Genomic DNA, 20,819 nt, shown 5'->3' with positions numbered 1-20,819 from the left:
GTGGTCTACAACGTTACCTAATTCTTCTACGTATTCCTCCCAAGCAGGAAAACGTGAGGTGATGACTACATTACACGGAAGGATTTTCTGGGAAGAGATACGTTTAACAGACTACATTACATGGAAAGATTTGTTTAGGAGAAATGCATTTAAGGATACAAGGAAGGAGCACTTACAAAGGGAAGCTTGCTGCTGCGAAGCACACAGGGCATTCATAGTGAACATTCAAAGTACTGTAAGACAATGTGAGGGGGAGGTAGCTCTATGTGCCATACATACTTATTACACACCATAAATATAAGGTTGTGGTGGGTAACATACCCTGTCAGACCCGGTGAGGTCATTATATTTTTGGTATTGCAGCTAGGTCCATTGAATGGTGCACTCAGCCTCTACATTTGCCACCTTCTCCCATGCACTTTAACAGCTTATCTGGGAACTCAACATCTGCACATCCCAAAGTGGCCTCTCTTTTCTGGTCATATACTCCAATAAGGTTTCAATTGCCCCATCTGAAATCCAAAGTGCCATGTGACCAGCAGTACTAGAAGCAGATACTGCTCATTTTTACTGCTGCTTCCTCTCATTAATATGCCATTGTAAAAACAATGCCCCTTTAAACTGCTACAGGTCTTCAAGGCAATAGCTAGTAACTTCCTGGCCACAAAAGGGTGAGCTGCCAGTCAGTCATGCCAGAAACTCAATGCTAATTAGGCAACCAGGAAATACACCCAATAGTATTTCCATATCACCAGTCAACTATGTGCTAATTATACACAACCCAACTTCCAGCCAATCTGAAAAGCCTACAGTCTCACATCAAAGGGGCTTGGTGTATAGTGTGTTGTTTTTGCTGTTGTAGCTGACATTAAAATTCCAAAAAATTATTTGGCTGAGTCTACACTGGAATTTTGACCAGGGACTTCAGGCAAAACCTCTGGTTGGCATTATGGGTTTGATGTTTGGGATGCCACTGTGGCTGAAAGAGGAAAAGAAGGAGGAGTAGCAGGCAAGAGTCCACAGACCTGCAGCTGCAGGGAGACAAGGCAGATGGAGGGATCTTCGCATGAGGCCTTACTCCACCAGAGTGTACAGGCCAAAAACTTCATACCTGCAGTTCATTGATGAGCAGTGTGTGAGGAGGCTTTGCTTTATCAGGGGGGCTGTCACAGAGCGACGCTACCTGCTGCATACCAACTGCAGCCCAGCACTAGGTCATGCGCATCATCCCTGCAGCTCTGAAGGTGACTGTGACCCTAAACCTTTATGCCTTGGGGTCATTCTAGGCTGCAATAAGTGACATTAGCAATATTAATCAGTCCGCTGTGCAAACAGGGGATGGATGCACTTTACACAACAGTGGATAAACAAATTCATCCACTTCCCTATGGAGGCAACAAAACGGTAAGATATGGCTCTGCACTTAGCCAGGATTGCAGGCCTCTCCCAGGTGCAAGCCATCATCAACTGCACACAAATAGCCTGGCAAGCTCTAACGTCAACCGGAAGGGCTTCCACATCCTGAACATGCAGCTGGTGTGCAACAACATGCAGTGCATCATGCAGGTCTGTACCAGGCATCCTGGGAGTTGTCACAGTGCTTTCATCCTGCGTCAGTCCTCAATTCCTCCCCTCTTTTTTACCCAGAACATCAGGTCAGAGGCTGGCTGCTTGGAGACCAGAACTATCCCCAGCTCCGGAACCTGTGCACAAACACTGAGATGAGATAAAATCGAAGCCATTCCTCCACCAGAGCCCTGATAGAGCAAACCATCAACATCCTGATGCTTCCACTTCCTGGATAGATCTGGAGGCATCACCAGATTATGCTCATCTTCCCTGTGGTCCTGAAAGTAACTGCGGTCGTGAATTTTTATATCTTGTGGTCATTCCGGGCTGCAGCAGGTGACAGTAGCAACATTAGTCAATCAGCTGTGCATGCCTGCATCAAGCACGCAACAGCAGCACTCTTCACCAGAGCCAACAACTTCATCTCCTTCTCTATGGAAACTATAAAGCTGGAAGACAGGGCTTTGCTGGGATTGCAGGCCTCCCTCAAATGCAGGGCATTATAGCAATAGAATCAGCTACAAAACTACCAATAAGAAACTACTAATGATTATAAAAACTACCAATCCTGAATGACCAGTTAGGAGAATCGACCAATAAAAATTTGGAAAAGCAACCCAACAGGCTGAAAGGAAGCATTTTCTCCAGTTGGTCTTGCAAATTGCTACAAATGCATCCTAGGAAATTATGCACATTGAATCATTCAAATCACTTTTGAAAAAAAAACATTAAAACTCCATATTTCATAATAACATGTTTAAACATCATTCCAAAGTTGTCTTTTGTATCTTTGAGTAACTTCATTAATGTTTTTACTTGAAGGCCTCAGCACCTTGCAAAATCTTGGGTTTGGATTGATGTAATTGTCCAGAACCGTGACTCTGTTAGCTAAAGGTGGACTCTTTAGTCTGAGCATGTCCCATGTGCATAATTTCCCATGATGCATGTCTCTTTAATAGTACCTGTTACTTTATTTGTGTGTGTATACTTGCGCATGCAAGAGACAGAGAGCCACCTACTTCAAAATGACTGACACTACTGATTACACACATTTGGCAGCTTTTGTTTATTCTTAAATTTCAAAATCTATTATTTTTTTATTTTCAGTGAGAAAGTCAAATTGTGTCCGTGCATAACGTATTCCAGTTTGTGTGCTTTTGAAAATGGTTTTGAAGAAACTAGATGCTGACTTTGAATAGGTTTTCAAGTAATCTTTTAAATAAAGGCTAACATCACTGTTGCCTTCAGGAGGCTGAGACACATAGAGACAGATAGGCAGAAAGACGATCATATTATTTACATTGACTGCTCAGAAAACAAATCATTGAAAGCATAAAATTCATTTATACAGATGCAGTGACTGAGTGAATCTCTATTTACTGTTATTGTTCCCCCTTTATCAACCTGACAACAAAGTTAACCAATTTGTTATCAATTTTTGATCCAAAAAAAGGCATTTACCCGATATAATGTTTTCTTATGTAATTTCTGGGGGTGTTTATGATTGTCAGCAAGAGTGGCCATTCAGAGGACATTCATTACATACCCCACCCCCTTCCAAGAGATGCAAAAATTGCTGGCTGATGCCTAATTAAAATTAAAAATAAATTTTATTAAAGTAATCATGTATTCATTTAAGCATTATTTATTGAAGAAAAAGAGCATTTACTTATTTTCCAGGAACTAATCAAAAATATTAACCTGGCACTGGCCCAATGCCCCAAACCTCACCATCTCCCACAGGAGGAGCAGAGTGCCTCCCCATGAGCTCCACTGCCATCTCCTCATAGGCCATGAGATGCTTCAGATTGGGAATACACTATCCTAGGTGTTGTGCGCCATTTTCTCTTGATACAAGAATGAGTAAATTAAGTAAAAGATAGCAATTGAGGAGTGCATCAAGAGGCATGGAAGAGCTGAAGTAAAATATGTGGTGGCATCACTCTGTAAAATTGGGGGAAAGGGATTTAAGGTTGTGCATGCAAGTGCTGTTAGGGGACATGGGTAGCCATACTGTTAGATCTTGAGTTAGTGCCCCCCTTAACCAGAGTGCATTGTCAAGGGTTAGTTGCACAACTATTACTTTTAAAGGGTGAAGAGTGCGCTGATGCCCAAGGAAGAAAATGGAGAGTGGCCCGTCTGTTACCTTGTCTGCCCTGGTCAGATCATTGAACTTTTTGTGGCACAGGTCTGCAGTCCTGGAGGTAAGAGAGTTGGTACTCGGTGCTTGTGCTACCTCCCTCCTCATGCCACAAGTTACATTTTTGGCAGGTTTTCTGCCAGGTACCCAGCAGTCTGTCTCCTGACCTCAATTTCATGCAGGAGGGTTTGCAGGTTAGACCCAGTGAAATTGTGGCATCTTCTTCTCTGCTTCTGTTCTATGCCATGGTCCTTTATTTGGTGGCCTCTGCCAGCTGCTCCTATGTTAAGCACTCTTGAAAAGTGGCACAAAAAAAACATTTATGAGACATGCAGTCAAGCTAGCTGACGGTCAAGTGAGTGAGCCAAGCATTGTTCCTTGCTTATCTGCTGTTCCCCCAGCCTGCTGCTGCAATTTTCTGCTAGAACCGGCTTGTTAAAGGCTGCACTCTAATTTCCATGCACCTACAGATTACTCCTATTTTACACGGGTTTTACACCAATCACTACTCCAATGAGCTGACCCAGGAATTCTGGTGTAAATTCCTCTCCAGAACATCAGTATGCACAACTCGTTTTCCATTGTTGTAAAAGTGGTGAAACTCACTGCGTGGAAATTTGGGCACAGGTACCTACCTCCAACTGGTACATTTTACATACCATCTTGTTGTGTATCCTCAGCTTTAAAAGTGGTAAAGGATAATAATTAAATACATAGGTAAAGTAACATAAATAAAGGTCATTCATTTAATGTTTTCATAGAAAAATGGACAGTTGCAGAATTCAATCCTCAGTAAAAATCCCATGTAATAAAATGGAATTTCTTATTCAGTCAACGCAAGTCAGTGGCCCTGACTTGTGTGCTACATGGCTCATCCTGAGCATGCCATACATATGTTAGTAAATATATTTATTTATCTATCCATTTTGTCTTGCCCCCAAAAAGTCTGCATTTCTTTCAAAGCAAGGCATAAACTTTTTTATTATTTCAACACTTTGAGATACCCAATGTATGCCAGTAAAAGTTTGTACAAAATGGAAAAATGGCTTTTTTGCCACAGACAAAATAGTACAGTACAGCAACCGCATGAAAATCAATCAACAGGCACAAATATAGAACGAGCACCATTATGCAATGGAGTTTTTGCAAAAAGTCTCTATGTTACACAATTTTTATTTTATTTACAAAACTTTAAGATTCCCCCCCCCCCACAAAAATAAGTTTCAACTGAAACACTTTTAATCACATTCTGATTTCACATACAGTTATCCGATTCTGGAGCATTCACATTTTGTACATTAACATGGCAATCAATAACAACTGACTCCCACTTTCTCATCAGTCTCTCATTTCCCAACATCTTCAATCAGACTTAGCCAATGCAGTTTCCTTTCATGCTTTCAGAAAAGAACCCTTCAAGGGAGATAGCCCCTTCAGTTACCTGTCACCCTCTCCAAATGGATGGATCAACTAGACTGCGCTTTGAGATAGTTCAACATGATAAGGCGCTACATAAATGCAACTTAATATCCCTTTTTCTTTGTGTTTTAAAGTGTATCTTGAAATCTCTAAGAAATGAAAACTCTGTTCAAATTGCAGCAGTTATATTAAACAAATTCACTTTACACTTAAAAGAGATCATTTTTTTTAAAAAGGGAAAAAAATCCTAACAGAGAAATAGATAAATACCAAAAGAATACACAGAATTTCCCTGTAATTTACGACAAATTAATTTCACAAAGGAGTTAAATATCCTTTTCTGAAAGTTCACTTGACATTGCAAGAACCTGGAACGCTCCAGAAAAACAACCAGAAGCACTGGTACTCTTCACAAAAAGTTGCTATCGAACCCCGATAAAAACACACATAAATGTTATACTTATTACCCAGAAACTTCAGAATCAGACATTATATAAAATAAGAGATACCAGTGAACGAGTTGTAGACTGTAATCTCATCTCAGAGTTCAGGTTATGCGATCATAAGTAGAGAGCCACACCATCTTATCACTCATTCCCAGTGTATCTGTTATCCAATACATTGTGGTGCAACATTGGTTTGTGCCAGCAATCTTTTGCTCTGCTGATCTATGAATCTCAGCCACTGTACTGTGAAGAGGTGATGAGTGCAGGCTAACCAATTACCCAGAAAGGAAGGGGGGGAAAAAAAAGCATCTGAGGGGAAGTTATCACAAGGCTGCTCTCATACACCTCACTGAAGCCAGTTTAAGAACTGGCTCAGGAACAGGTCACTCACCCACTGTTTTAACTGCAGTGGGTGAATGACCTAGGAGAACTTCAATAAGGGGGGGGGGGGGGGGGGGGAGGAGGGAAGAATTGAAAATCTTTTTAATTGTGAAGGAACAGTCGTAAAGACATCTTCATGTACTGTTCAACAAATCTGAGTATAGGCAGTCTTCCTTCAGCCAAAGGATTTAACTGAACAGTTTGCCCTCCAATCATAAACTAACTGATCATTAATCTCATGGCTGTTTGTGGAAATTTCTATGTCCAGAATGGCAGAAAAAAAGCTTGAATTATGATGCTAAAGAAAATATGAATTTAAACTTAGATGGATAGTATCCTGACCTTTTGAGAGATTGTAAACATTTCTCAAATTATGGTATTTATAGACTATAGTGAGATCACACATATGTAACACAGGAACAATTTCTTGAAAAACTGTAGAAAGTTTGAAGATCCTGAACATTAAATTTAATGTGGGGAGAGAGGAAAAACAGTGACATAATAATATTTCTGTTCCATTTCTTTTCACCGGTTTAGCTTACAAGTGTTGATCTGACAATTTTAATAAACATACTGCAGTGTAAAAAAAAGTATACGATGTGAAACTCGTAACTTGCTATAGAAACACTTTTGCAAAAGAAACATTGCTACATCAGTTTTGTTTTTTTATAGCCCATACATTCAAATAACCACATTTTCACCATGAATAAAAATGGTACCTTATGTTGTGGCTGCCACTAAAGCGCAAATGCAATAATTCTTTTACACACAGTATTTAAATCCCATTTTAAAAAAAATTCAGTTTGCTCATAGTGTACCCATTTGTTTGTATTTGCCTGGTTAGCTTTTCATACGTGACAAAATCCTAAATCTTTGAAATCATGTACCAGCCTTATTCTAAATACAATAACGATTGTACAATATTGGGCTGTAAACAAATTACAACAGCCTGATATTTACAAATTCTCCATATTAATCATGTGATTATCCAAACAGCACAATACAGTGAAATAATTGTTAGAAAACAGTGAGAGCACCTATTGTAAAGAAAAACTGCCATTAATACAGTCAATTATAGATTTCTTAAAGCAACCACAAGACAACATTTTGAGTGTAATTAGGTATTAAAGCACACAAAATACAGTGCAAAGAAGCTCTGTAAAATGCATTATAAACAACTCTACCAAGCATATCTGATAAATGTCTTTATTTTTGTACTTAAGACAAAATCTGAAAAAGAGTTGAGACACTTGCTTCTGCTCCATGATTTTGCTGTTTTCATTTTAACCAATTATTACCACTTGGTGGCGCTGTGTAGGTTGAACCACAGCATAACAGAAACCATCCTCCCACTGTTCTCAAAGTTACATTCAGTAGCAACAAGTCTTTTAAACAAAACATTCTAACAACTATGGTTTCTGTTCATGTTCTTCACTTATTGATGTTACCTGTATAGTGGCCTGTCCTTCTCCTAACGTGGTGGTTTCAACAGTGCCCGACGGCACAGCCATAAGTGTGCTTCCAACGGATGCCATCTGGGTAGCATTGTGGAGTGCAGCGTTGAGCCCAGGGACTGTAGTGAACAGCTGGATTGGGCTGACTACTTTCAACACTGTGTTACCATCCTGGATCGCAGCTGTGCTAAGGACTGCCAGATTGGAAGCATCCGGGTGGATCTCAACTGTATTAGGTATGCCAGAACTTGATGATGCCAGAACACTGTATCCTCCAATCAGTGGTGAAGCTGTGGCAGTAAATGTTGCCATGTGTGGTGAAACCTTACCAACTGCAGAGACTGGAATAGTGGATAACGTTGCCAATTTTCCTATATTTGTTAGTTGAGAGAGAGGCATTCCAGAAGCCAGTGTAATCTGGCCTGCCTGTGATGTTGTGACCATATGAGCTGCCACTGTTGCTGGTCCTGATGTTGCCCTTGTAAGCCGAGGCCGTTTTGAAGGAGGTGCTGCTGCAATTGGAGTCAAGGTCATGAGAACATTGTTTAGGTGCTGGGACTTGTGCTTTAATTCTTTGGCTCGTTTACGATGCTCATCACATTGTTGTTCCAAAGCTAAAACAAACATAAAGCAAAACACATCAAGAGGAATGCTTGAAGTCTTTTAATATAATACAAAGATATTATTGTAAAATATTTAAATCTTAACTTTGTCACAGAGTGTAATCTGCTTATTACCACATTACTTTATATTGCTACATGTTTATCACAAGGCAAAACTATTTCTATTCTTAGTTTTTACTGACTGCATATATTGTGCTTATAATAAAAAGTTTAGCAGTACCACTATCTCCCAACCACAATTCAACAAACGTGATATTAAATCTAGCTGTTCTTAATCCAGCCTACCAGTCACTTACATCCCATTTATAGCAAACTCCATTTTATTTAGCTGAAAAAATGAATACATTGGCTCATATTTGACACTATAAATGACACAAATAACAAAAAGCTCATTTAGAGGAAACCTACTTTTTTGGTACCTTTCCAAAAGTCAAAAGCACCAGACAGAGTTTCAGTTACATGCCATCATAAGTAGTGCCTCCTGTGTAAGTGCTCAAAGTTGTATGGTCAAAGACATTATTGATTCATTTTTTAAAAATACTGAGGCCCTGTGCATACACAGTGAGTGTGTGAGAAGGCCTCCATATTAAAAAAAATGAATTAGTAACTTTTTCCACCCCATAATCTTGAAGACTTACAGAGTAGACTCCTTACTGTGGTAAAATGGCTACGCTACCAGTTTAGTGAGAAGAGTTTGGGACAGTTGGGCTGTTTGATCACAATCTTTTCCCGCTTGCTGATGAAGCCACCCTATACTTATGTTTAAACATGGACAGCAAATTTGCAAATTTACAAAGCTGGTTTCAAAAGCAGCTCTGTACTATAAATTAAATTACATATTAATTATTTAACATAAACTTTAATTTTAACAACCTAAAAATGTAATTTTCACCTCTTTTTCCAACAACTCTTTTCCCAGCTGTCGTTCAAAATTTCTGATAAATCTTTCTTTCTCAGTTCTTTATCTAACACCTTATTACAGATCTTTTACTTTGTTTGGTAAGAAAATAGATATCAAACTTTTTGAATGATTCAAAGCACAAAGTTCTGGTAGCTCATGAAAAATGACTATCATCTCACCTGCCTTTGGCTCTGAGAGAGAACTGGTCAAATAAATGTAGATGAAAACTAAAAAAAAAATTACTATACATACACAAGCTTGATGTACAAGTGCACAAGTTTATCTTTCTCATACATTTCTTCTTTCAAGCCAGCTCATGCAGTGGCAAAGGTAAGTGGGGAGATATTCAATGTAATGGAGAATAGTTGAGTTCACTTTGAGTGCAAGACTTACATGTATGGTCAGCACACCCATTTTCTCCTCTTTTGTATGGACCTACAGTTGAAGCAAGTCCAGGCCAATTCAGAGATAAGCAGATGACATTATTTTAATTTACGAAACTAATGCCTAGTTCATCTGAATTTACAAAGAAATCCAACATTATTTTGTTTTGATTTCTGCTGTAAGCTTGACGTTACTGATGTTTAGAACTCAATTTGCTGAGAAATCAGGTAAGGCAATTTATGTTCCATTACAACATAAAATGAGTTTCCATCAATGACTAATAATTCTAAAACAGAATTAGAAATTTATCAAATAAGCTAGGAACACTAACACTTTTGGTTCTATTTTCATCTGAAACAGATGATACAAAAGGTTAATAATTCCAATGTGGTATTTTCAAATATTTTCCATTCCAGCTACGTTAGTGATTAGTAATTAGGCTGCTATATACATTTACTGCTGATGTGTCTTTACCCCAGGGCTTCTCAGCCAACTGATTATTAACTGACAATATGAATATCAGGTAAAACCAGTTTGAGGGATTCTAAAATGTCATTATATTACAATTTACTCTGGATTTTCCATTAACGTAGGCATTACACCATCATCATACCCTGGATTGGAATGTAATCCCACGATTAGAACCATAGAAAAAATACAGCACACAGGGGGGCCATTCGGCTCCTCGTGTCCGCGCCGGCTCGAAGAACAACCAGGTGCCCATTCTAATCCCATCTACCAGCACCCAGTCTGTAGCCCTGCAGCTTACAGCACTTTAGGTGCAGGTCCAGGTACTTTTTAAAAGAGTTGAGCGTCCCTGCCTCTACCATCAATTTGGGCAGCGAATTCCATACACCCACCACCCTCTGGGTAAAAAGGTTTCTCCTCATGTCCCCTCTAATCCTTCCGCCAATCAGCTTAAATCTATATCCTCTAGTTCTTGAACCCTCCGCTAGGGGAAACAGGTACTTCCTGTCTACTCTATCTGGGCCCCTCATAATTTTGTACGCCTCAATCAAGTCTCCCCTCAGCCTCCTCTGCTCCAAGGAAAACAACCCCTGCCTATCCAATCTCTCCTCGTAGCTGCAATTTTCAAGCCCTGGCAACATTCTTGTAAATCTTCTCTGCACTCTTTCCAGAGCAATTACGCCCTTCCTGTAATGTGGTGACCAAAACTGTGCACAATTCTCCAGCTGTGGCCTTACCAGCGTTTTATACAGTTCCATCATTACATCCCTGCTTTTGTATTCTATACCTCGGCTAATAATGGAGAGCATTCCGTATGCCTTCTTCACAACCATATCTACCTGTACTGCCACATTCAGGGACCTGTGCACATGCACTCCAAGGTCTCTCACTTCCTCTACCCCTCTCAATATATTCCCGTTTACTGCATATTCCCTTTTACTGTTTGCCCTCCCAAAGTGCATTACCTCATACTTCTCTGGGTTGAACTCCATTTGTCACTTTTCTGCCCACTCCACCAACCGGTTGATATCTTCTTGGAGTCTACAGCTATCCTCATCACTATCAACTACACGACCAATTTTTGTGTCATCTGCAAATTTGCCAATCATGCCCCCTACATTCAAGTCCAAATGATTAATATATACCACAAACAGCAAGGGACCCAACACCGAGCCCTGTGGCACACCACTGGAAACGGATTTCCATTCACAAAGACATCCATCGACTTTTACCCTTTGTTTCCTGTTACTGAGCCAATTTTGGATCCAATTCGCCACATTTCCCTGTATCCCATGGGCTTTTACCTTTCTGACCAGTCTGCCATGTGGGACCTGGTCAAGTGCCTTACTAAAATCCATGTAGACAACATCCACTGCACTACCCTCATCAATCCTCCTTGTCACTTCCTCAAAGAATTCAATCAGATTTGTAAGGCATGACCTTCCCTGAACAAATCCATGCTTACTATCCCTGATTAAACCATGCCTTTCCAAGTGACAGTTTATCCTATCTCTCAGTATTGATTCTAATAGTTTGCCCACCACCAAGCTAAGACTGACCGGCCTATAATTGTTTGGCCTTTCCCTCGTACCCTTTTTAAACAATGGTACTACGTTTGCAGTCTTCCAGTCCTCCGGTACCTCCCCTGTATCTAGTGAGGATTGGAAAATGATCCTCAGAGCATCCGCTATTTCCTCCCTGGCTTCCTTCAATAGCCTAGGAAACAATCCATCCGGCCCTGGGTAACTTATCAACTTTCAAGGATTCCAGTCCCTCTAGTACTTCCTCTCGCGTTATGTTTACCTTATCCAATATTTTACACCTCTCCTCTTTAACTACTACATCCGGATCATCCCTTTCCTTTGTGAATACGGAGACAAAATATTCATTTAAAACCCTACCCACATCCTCTGCTTCTACACACAAGTTAATCCTTATCATCCCTGATAGGTCCCACCTTTTCATTAGCTATCCTCTTGTTCTTAATGTACTGATAAAACATCTTTGGGTTTTCTTTAATCTTACTAGCTAATATTTTTTCATGCCTTCTCGTTGCTTTCCTTATTTCCTTTTTTACGTCATCCCTGTACTTTCTACACTCCTCTAGGCTTTCTGCAGTACTTAGTTTTCTGATTGGACCCAAACAAAAAGTTACTCAGATACCTAGACAGTTGGTAGTATTATTAATTTAAAAAAGTCAAAAACCACTAATTTCAGCATTTCAACAAGTAGGAAGGAAACTGCTGCAGAAAACAGGAATGGTCAAAAGAACATTGACATAAACTTGAACATCAGATTCATTCAACAAATTGCATGTCCATTTACACATTAAACAAGTAAAAAGATCTTCAGCGGGGAGTTAGAATAAAGAACTGCGAAAGAGATGTTTAAAAAAGGGAAGTAGTATCGCTAAGAATGAAAGAAACGTGTAGCTTTTTAGGTACATACAGGTTAAAGTTTACATTATGTTACCATATAAATGCAAGATATATGTGAATCATCAATTAAAAATTATTTTCCCTTTCTGACAGGACTCAACCTTAGTTACTCTTCCACTATCTTATTTGGCAGTTACTTCGTCTCAATAAATTTTATTTTTGGAAACATAGATTTGTATAACAATTCCATATGCACAGGAATTCTGCTCTTGATCCTGATCCATATTTTTTAATTGAGAAACCAATTTGATGGGCCAATGCTCTTAGTGCAGTTCATCAAAAATTTGAAAAGTAGAAAAGACAGGTAAAAAAGGAATTTCACAGCAACTAAAGGTCATTCAGCCCATTATGCTTCCAAGCTCTCTGGAAGAGCTACCCAATTAGTCCCATTCCCCTGTCTTTTCCCCGTATCCTTCTCATTTTTTTTCCTTTTTCAAATATTTATCTACTCCCTTTTAAAAGCTATTATGGATTCTGTTTCCACCACTGTTTCTGGTAAGGCATCCATGTCCTAACAACCCTCTGCAAATACATTTAAAAATTCTTAACATCTTCCTTTCTTCTTTTGATGATGATCTTAAATTTATGCCCTCCAGTTGCCAAGTCAGCGACCAGTGGAAATATTTTTCCCTGTTCAGTTTATCAAACCCCTTCACTACGCTTCCATCAGATTTCTTTTTAACCTTCTCTGTTCTAATAAGAGCTCCAGTTTCTCTAGTCTCTCCTCATTACTGATGCCTCTTATTCCTGGTATCACCTTATGTCAAGCACTTGTAGGATGAACAAAATACTAAAGGAAATAAGAAGTTCCATAGTTTTGAGGATCTGGGAAAGAATGAATTAGAGTAGTAGACTGTGAGATGAGTCTTGATTTTAACATAGAAAGGATGTAGGGAGGAACAGTGTCTAAACTGCTTTGTATTACTATTAAATCAGAACTGTATTATCTTTCAGCAGCAGTACAGAAATGTACTTATACTCACCCGCTAAATCTCGTGTGTACTGTTCTCGGGAACGATCCATTTGACTCTTGTGACTTGTCAAAACCTTTTTAACAAGGTCCAAAAGACCAAAACTTTGTACAATATTGTTAAGAATGACTGCATCTGAAAATAACAATTAATATGAAGTTAGTAAATTGTTAAATACAGTCCAAATTTTAAAAAAGGGTTTTTTAAAACAATAAAAAATGCTTTCTAATAACAAGTGAAACAAAAAAAAATTAAGTCACCCTTAAAACACTGCAGTTTGTTTGTTACTGATTTATCAAAAAATGATATGTCATTTCCAAAAAGAAAATTAATTGAAAATATTGTCTGTAGAAGTTATTTCTGGTTTGGTTTTTGAAGAATTCTGTTACTCTTACAACCTAGACTTACAAACTGTTAAAATTGAAATGAGTGAAAAATTCATTCATTAAATGCTGTTTATCCCAGTTTTACAGTTTCCATGTAAATAGAACAATTTTGTGGAATGTTGCTTTTGTATTAATCTGTGAGATGAATTTTAATATGAATGAAATATAACTGATCTGTTTAGTGATAAACAAGATGATCCAATATTCATTCTGTGTGTAATAGGAGTTACTTATGGGGTCATAGCCTTGTTTGGGGGCTGGAGGGGGAACAGACAAATTTCAAAACCTAAAATTGATGTTTAACCTGGAAAACCAGATAATAGTGTAGTGTCCCAGAATTATCCATCACTCAACTTGCCCTGCCACAACTGCGATGAGGTTTGTCAGTTCTCAGCTGAGGAGTGTTATGCAGAAAACTTTGTAGCTGGGAAGTGTTCCACCTCATGAAGCAGAGAAGTAGACAGTGCATGCCTCCGCATGTCAAAATCTGGCTTCCTGTTGGCTGATCATAGACCAAAATGGTTCATGTCAGGTGCACAGCCTGGGAAGTCCTTTCCTCATAGGTAAAGGAAGCTATGTGGAGGCAAAAAGTCTCAGAAAATATATACACACAAGATATATTTTTACTGAAATCTAAGAACTTCAAGTTCACAATATTTTCATAAAATGTTACTTTTAACAATTTTACAAACATTCTGAGTTAGTCTACACAGGCTCATAATTAGCGGGAGTTAGGTATCTTTTTACCATTATGTATCCCCATAGTGATGCTCTGAGGTCTGGAGCACGATATGGTATTTTGCTGCTAACCTGGCCTGTTCTTAAGCCCGCTGTTCAAATACTTCCTATAGGAATCCAGATAATTGTAGCTGACTTCAATTATAGGTCAGTAAATTGCTTGTAAATATCAGGCTCCAGATTAATGACTAATCCTATCCTTTTTCTTAAGACCGTTTGGCATCTGTAACAGAACGTGACCTCTGGTGTGTAAGAATGCATTCTAGATGCAAGACTTTTAAAAATATAAAGATTAAACATTGGACACTTACTAACTTAAAAGGAATTGCCTATATTAAATTATTGTGATGTTAACCTATTCCATGGAGAAGAAAGCTATATGTGCGTCAGCTGTTGTGCATGGCGCAAATATTAATTCAACTTGCCTTTCTAGAAGCAAGATATGTGTGTATCAATCAGTCCTTGTTACTGGGTTGAATGAATAACTAGCACTTGGTATGGAACTCAAGTAGATTTCTGCACAAACAGAATATAAATTGAGGTGGGTGGGTACAGCCCTCAGCTAAGTGTTCCTACGCACAATGTCACTGGAATGGAAATTCATGGGGGGTAATTTTAACCACCAAGAACAGGTGGATTGGGGCTGGTAGGAGATTAAAGTAGCAGCTTTTTGGAGCAGGACTGCATCCCGGCTCCAATGCGCCCACTTCCGGGTTTAACCCAGGCGCGTTAGGATGCCCGCACGCAACAGAAACCCGGAGTCCCACCCCCACTTAAAGCCAACAGGCCGATACTTAAAGGCCCAATTCTGGTGGTTGAAACACTTTAGGTACTTAACCTTTTGTGGATTCTACAACTGAAACGGATTTACTACTCGTGAACGGGTCTTTAGTCTTCTGAAACATGCCATTGAAATGGAGACGAGTTGCTGTCGAAGCTCATTTGGCCCTTTAAACCTTTGATTGACACATCTCAATAAAAGGTGAGGTATTGTAGCTGGGCACTCAGTTCTCTCAGACAAACGTTTGGCTGGGAGTTCTTTGTGTTTAGACTGAAATTTCTTTGTTGAGACTGAGAATTCTTAGTGTTCATACAAATTTACCTACATTTTGTAGCCCCTCAAATTGACAAGGTCAGGATGGGTGGCGCAATGGATGTCTTCCACAGTACATCTGAGGGGGAGGCACATCACCATCCGTAGCAGGCATGTCGTACAGTTCTGGGATCTGCAGGTGCACAAAACCTAGGTGTGCAACAAGGACCTGGAGAAGAGCAGAAAGAGGACCAATGGAGGGGCCGAGGTCACAGGAGGCATTACCCACGTAAGAGGGTCTACAGGCAGAGGCTGAGCTTCCTGGACCTCTCTGAGCAGCAGTGCCGACACAGGCTGAGAAGCAGTGCCTACACAGGCTGAGATTGAGTCGGCAGGTGGTTGCAGACATCTGCACGCTCCTTCAGGAAGAGCTGCTCTTGGCTGGACCCGGTGGCCACGCATTGCCCGATGCTACTACCCTCAATTTCTTCACCTCTGGATCCTTCCAGGGCACCACCAATGACTGAGTCATCAGCATGTAAGTGTATACGACAGGCGACGGATGGCTTGTTTGCCAGGGCATCCAACTGTGTCAACTTCCCTCGCGACAACATCAGCCAGACTGGGAGGACAGTGGGTTTCAACTATCTGGCTGGCTTCCCACAGGTGCAGGGTGTAATTGATTGCACACACATAACAATCTGAGGACATCCACATGAGCCAGGACTGTTCATAAATCGAAAGGGATATCACTCCATCAATGCACAGAAAGTGCGTACCTGATTCCCTGGCAGCTGTCATGATTCATTCATTTTGCACGAGTCCAACCACGAGTCCGGACCTCATCCACACAGAAGACAGATTTAAGGGCTGGCTCCTTGGAAACAAGGGGAACCCCCTGCAGACACCTGGCTCATGACACCAGTGAGAAACCCCGCCAACGAGGCACAGCAGCAGTACAACCACAGCCACATCACCACCAGGTCTGTCAGTGAACAAGCCATAGGAACGTTGAAGATGCGCTTCAGGTGCCTGGATCAATCTGGGGGAGCCCTTCAGTACTCATCAGCGAGTGTGTGCAGAATAATCGTTGTATACTGCGCCCTGCATAATATAGTGCAGCAGAGAGGGTTACAGGTGGAGGAGGTCAAATGCACTCACCAAGCATCCTCATCTGGCGGCAACACTGAAGAAGAGGAAGAAGAGGAGGAGGAGGAGGAGGGGGAGGGGGAGGAGAATGAAGATGGGGAACCATCACCAGAGCAGCGGCGCAAATTGCTGCCCATAATGCCAGGAATTCCCTCATCTCTAACAGGTTCTCATAATGAGATGTGCAAAGTGAAGACTTCGAAATACGCAGGCCGCCTAGAACAACCACCACCACCATCCCCACCCCCCACCTTTGCACAAAACAGTCCTTTGACCACGCATATACTCACTGTATACACGCCCAATGGGTGGCATCATGTCTTGGCGTTCATGATAAAGCACATGAAAGGGTGAATTCACAAAAGGGACTCAATAATCACCAAGACGTGGTAGTGTTGATAATAGTTAAATTTAATGTGCCATAACAAAAAAAATATATAAATTAACAACATGACAGCTCGTCAAGCCCCCTTGTGCATACCCTTGATGAATTACAATTGCTTAGCTTTTTTCTTTCTACCGCATCCCCTGTGGCTTCAGCAGAGGTAGTGGCAGTTTGCTCAGATCCCTGTCCTGACTGCTGAGATGCTCTCAGCCTACAAACTCTGCAGGGGAGGGGGGGGGGGGGGGGGGAGAAAAATTGGATACGGCCTATTTTCGGGCCCGGTTAGTGCGATCCGCTATTTACCCACACCCGAAGGTCCCTGCACAGGTAGGACTTCCATCAGGCCTGAGGACTTACCTGCAAGCAGCATTGGAAATCAGCGTTGACACAAGGATTCAATGCAATTCTCACTTTCCACCAGCAGGGGGACCCTAATCTCTTAAAGGGAGGATGTCTCCTAAAATCTCTTAAAGGTAGCCGGTACCTGCTATTTGCTAAAAATAACAGTCTGCAGCCTGCACAGAGTCTGAACGGAGATCAGACATCGCACACGTAAAACACAGATGCAGGTCCCATCCCTATGTTTACAAACTGATGAGTTATGTTAAAACATTGAATAAAGGTTGCACACTACTAAATCCCACATCCTCCAATCTGTATGCCAGACCTCAGCAATCTGCCAATCTGAGTTTGTACCAGTCCTGCGAGAGTGCGTGCACCAAGGTTCTCTGATGATGCACTACAGGCCTTGGTGCAAGAGGCGCACAGAAGGAGGGACATCATATATCCACGGTGGGGGGGGGGGGCAAGTGGCCCTCCAGACATATGTCCAAAAGGCAGTGGGAGGCAGCGGGGGAAGAAGTCAATGCCAGGCGCACAGCACCACGAACATGGATGCAGTGCAGGAAAAAGTTCAATGCTTTGACACAAGAGGTCAAGGTGAGTGAGGTCAATTGTCAAGTGGCTTCTCTTACCAACTGCATCTTTAGCCGCATCCACTGCTCCACGCACTACACTCCTCAACATCCACATACCAACAAACTCTTTCCATTAGTACTGAACTCTTCCAATCTGATGCTTTGTCTCACCCTTACACATTACCACTAATGCAAACCGCCCACCCACAACTCACAGGTCACACATGCTGGCAGCTATTCAACCATGACAGGCACATCACCCAGACACATGTCTCGCTTTCTTGCAGGAGAAGATGGCACATATCAGGAGGCAGCAAGTGGCAGTTGCTTTAGCCCCACGAGCCTGTTCCGCCATTCAATGAGATCATGGCGGACCTGTGATCTAACTCCATATACCCGCCTTAGCCCCATATCCCTTAATACTCTTGGTTCACAGAAATTTATCAATCTCAGATTTAAAATTCACAATTGAGCTAGCAACTGTTGCCGTTTGCAGAAGAAAGTTCCAAACTTCTACCGCCCTTTGCATGTAGCAGCGTTTCCTGACTTCACTCCTGCAGTCCTGGCTCTAAATGTTAGGCTATGTCCCCTCGTCCTAGTTTTCAAGTATAGGAGTCCTCCAAAAACAGTTATAAGTGTATCAGCAGCCAGAAGCAGTAATCCAACAACTAACCTGTAAATCCTGCATGGCCCCTTTAAATAGCACTGGTGGGGGGGGGTCCTCCAGGCACTCTAAGACATTTTCAGATGGTCGTGGTTGAGACTTTGCGTTGAGTTGAGCGTTAAGTCCCAAAATGGTTTCGATCACTTTAAATCAGCAATGCACACTGACTGTATCCATTTTCTCCTTATTTTACATGCTGTCAGCGTTCGTTATTTGTGCGTGCGCTAACACCTATACCAAGATGGCGTCCAGCGCACGTCATGCTGGAAACGTGCATGTGCAGCCAAGACGCCATCTTGGATGATCAGGAGGTTGCTTAGCACCGAAACAACGGGCGCTACATAGTCCTATTTCTAGCCCTGAATTTTGGAGCCCGTGAGGGACTCACCAAAGACTGCCCCACCTGCACCTGTGCAGCGGCAGACTCGGCCATCGGGAGAGGAGGCAGCATTGCAGGTACTGGTTGAGGAGGGGACAACAGTTGAGGCATAGGAGCATTTTGAGGGGAGTCCGCACTTCCATGTCCTCTTTCGACATCATCCCTCTCCCGGGCCAGCGGATCATCACTCCCACCAGTCTGCTGGCCAGCAGGTTGGTGAGGAGATGTGCCGTGTTGTAAGGCCACAGCTAATGTAGCTGTCTGCCTGTTTAAGGTGGCAGGCATGTTGGCATCCAGAATCCACACGACCATTGTTATGGCCTGCATGGACTCATTTGAGAGCCGTGCTTGAAGCTCAATGGAGGCCACCATTCTCTCCATCACAGACGTTCTCGCACTTACCTGTGCCACCAATCCACTAGCAATGGAGTTGGACTACTCCATCCTCTCCACTATTGTGGAGAGTGTGCCTGGCATGTTTTCCAGTACCGTGCAAAGGTGCAGTGTTCCTCTCTCATTCGCATTCGCAACGATGTCCCCTGGGGTTCAGCAACTGTGTCCGGCTGAGCAGAGCTTGGAGAGGATTGCGTCCCCCGTCACAGTCTCTCCATAGCTGCCTCTGCTACCATTGTCTGCTTGTGCTCACTTGTGAGTGGTGAATCATCAGGTGACAAGTGTCAGTATCTGTGCTGGTGCATGGCTGTATGTTCTGTGCACCCTCAGAAGGAATGAGATCCTCTAAGAAATCGCTTTCTTCCATTTCAGCACTTTCCTCTTGAAGATGTGAAGGTCCTGGAAGACAACAGAAGCCAATATTAATTATTCATCGGAAAAGTGACAATCTTTCCACTGGCTATATTGAGGTTTGGAACAGTTCAATCATTGATAAAATCAATTCAACTTGTGTGTGAAAGATGTTAAAGTTCTGTCACCAGCCATCTGCGGGCTGCCAGTCTCTCCATCTCAGACGGATAGTCATGCAACGTTCCAATTTATGTCCATGGCCTCCTCCTCTGCAACTGTGAGCTGGACTATTTGTGGTGGTCCACCTCTAGCCCTCGTCCCCTCCCTTCCATTTTGCGCTCTCTTCTCCTACACGGGGAGAAGAGAACGCCTGAATGCCTGAAGGTGACAAGATGACGTATCCACCCGATAGATGCATTGCTTTGGGTGAAGCTGACAATGAAACAGATGCATCAGACTGATGCACCACATTGCATCAGGATTGGGGTGAGTGGCAGTGGTGGGTGCATAAATGGGGAGGTGAGGAAGTGCATACAAAGTGAAGGATGGTTGATGCTGAAACTTAAGTAGGTGTGAGGAGTGATGCGATGGAGTAGGCGTGCCAACAGAGTGAGGTGGGGGGGTGGGGCTCTTGCTCAACACAGGAGGTGGGTGAATCAGCAAATGTACTCACTTTTCCTGACCGGGTTAGGTCATTAAAACACTTCCTGCACTGAAGCCAAGACCTGGGCACTGTGCTCCTGCTGCTGACCTCTTCTGCCAATTCCAGCCACTCCTTCTTGGTGGCAGAACCAGGTTTCTTCCTCCGATCACTCGGGTAAATGACCTCCTTCCTGTTTCTCACTGCACCCAGCAGTATTTCAAGTGAAGCGTCCATGAACCTGGGTGCTGCCTTTTGCTCTCTTTGAATCCATAGCTTCACTTCCTCCTTTCTCCTCCAAAATCCATTTTTGCATTGTCCCTTTAAATAGCGGACTTCAGATTGCGTCAAGCAGGTGCACAGCACTCCTGCTGCGCAGCTTGGTGACGAGAAACCCAGAAGTAAAATTAAGTGCCTTCAATTTAATTGTGATCGCAGATTCTGATGCGCTCACTTTACCTCCGGGTTTCCCATGCGATTATCTACCTATCCGATGAGTTCCCGGCTCCAGGTAAAAATCATGCCCATGATGTCACATAGAGAAAGTTCTATACAAAATGTCTGCTTCCACTTATTGATTACTACTCTGC

At 42.0% G+C, this 20,819-nt stretch overlaps 1 protein-coding gene across 2 annotated transcripts in view; it reads right to left on the bottom strand.

The window, feature by feature from the left end:
- Window positions 1-4,427: 4,427 nt before the first annotated feature.
- Window positions 4,428-20,819, bottom strand: part of gmeb2 (glucocorticoid modulatory element binding protein 2) — a 60,085-nt gene continuing 43,693 nt past the window's right edge. For both annotated transcript variants that reach the window (XM_068000565.1, XM_068000566.1), the window contains exons 9-10: window positions 13,207-13,329; window positions 4,428-8,023 (exon numbers count right to left, since the gene is read on the bottom strand). In XM_068000565.1, coding sequence (XP_067856666.1) covers window positions 7,365-8,023; window positions 13,207-13,329 — 782 coding nt within the window. In that variant the 3' untranslated portion in view covers window positions 4,428-7,364. The remainder of the gene's footprint in view (window positions 8,024-13,206; window positions 13,330-20,819) is intronic.

This window comes from Heptranchias perlo, chromosome 19 (assembly GCF_035084215.1).
Source record: "Heptranchias perlo isolate sHepPer1 chromosome 19, sHepPer1.hap1, whole genome shotgun sequence".
NCBI classification, from domain to species: domain Eukaryota; kingdom Metazoa; phylum Chordata; class Chondrichthyes; order Hexanchiformes; family Hexanchidae; genus Heptranchias; species Heptranchias perlo.
The sequence above is the reverse complement of the archived record's forward strand: the minus strand, read 5'-3'. Positions and strand labels throughout refer to the sequence as shown.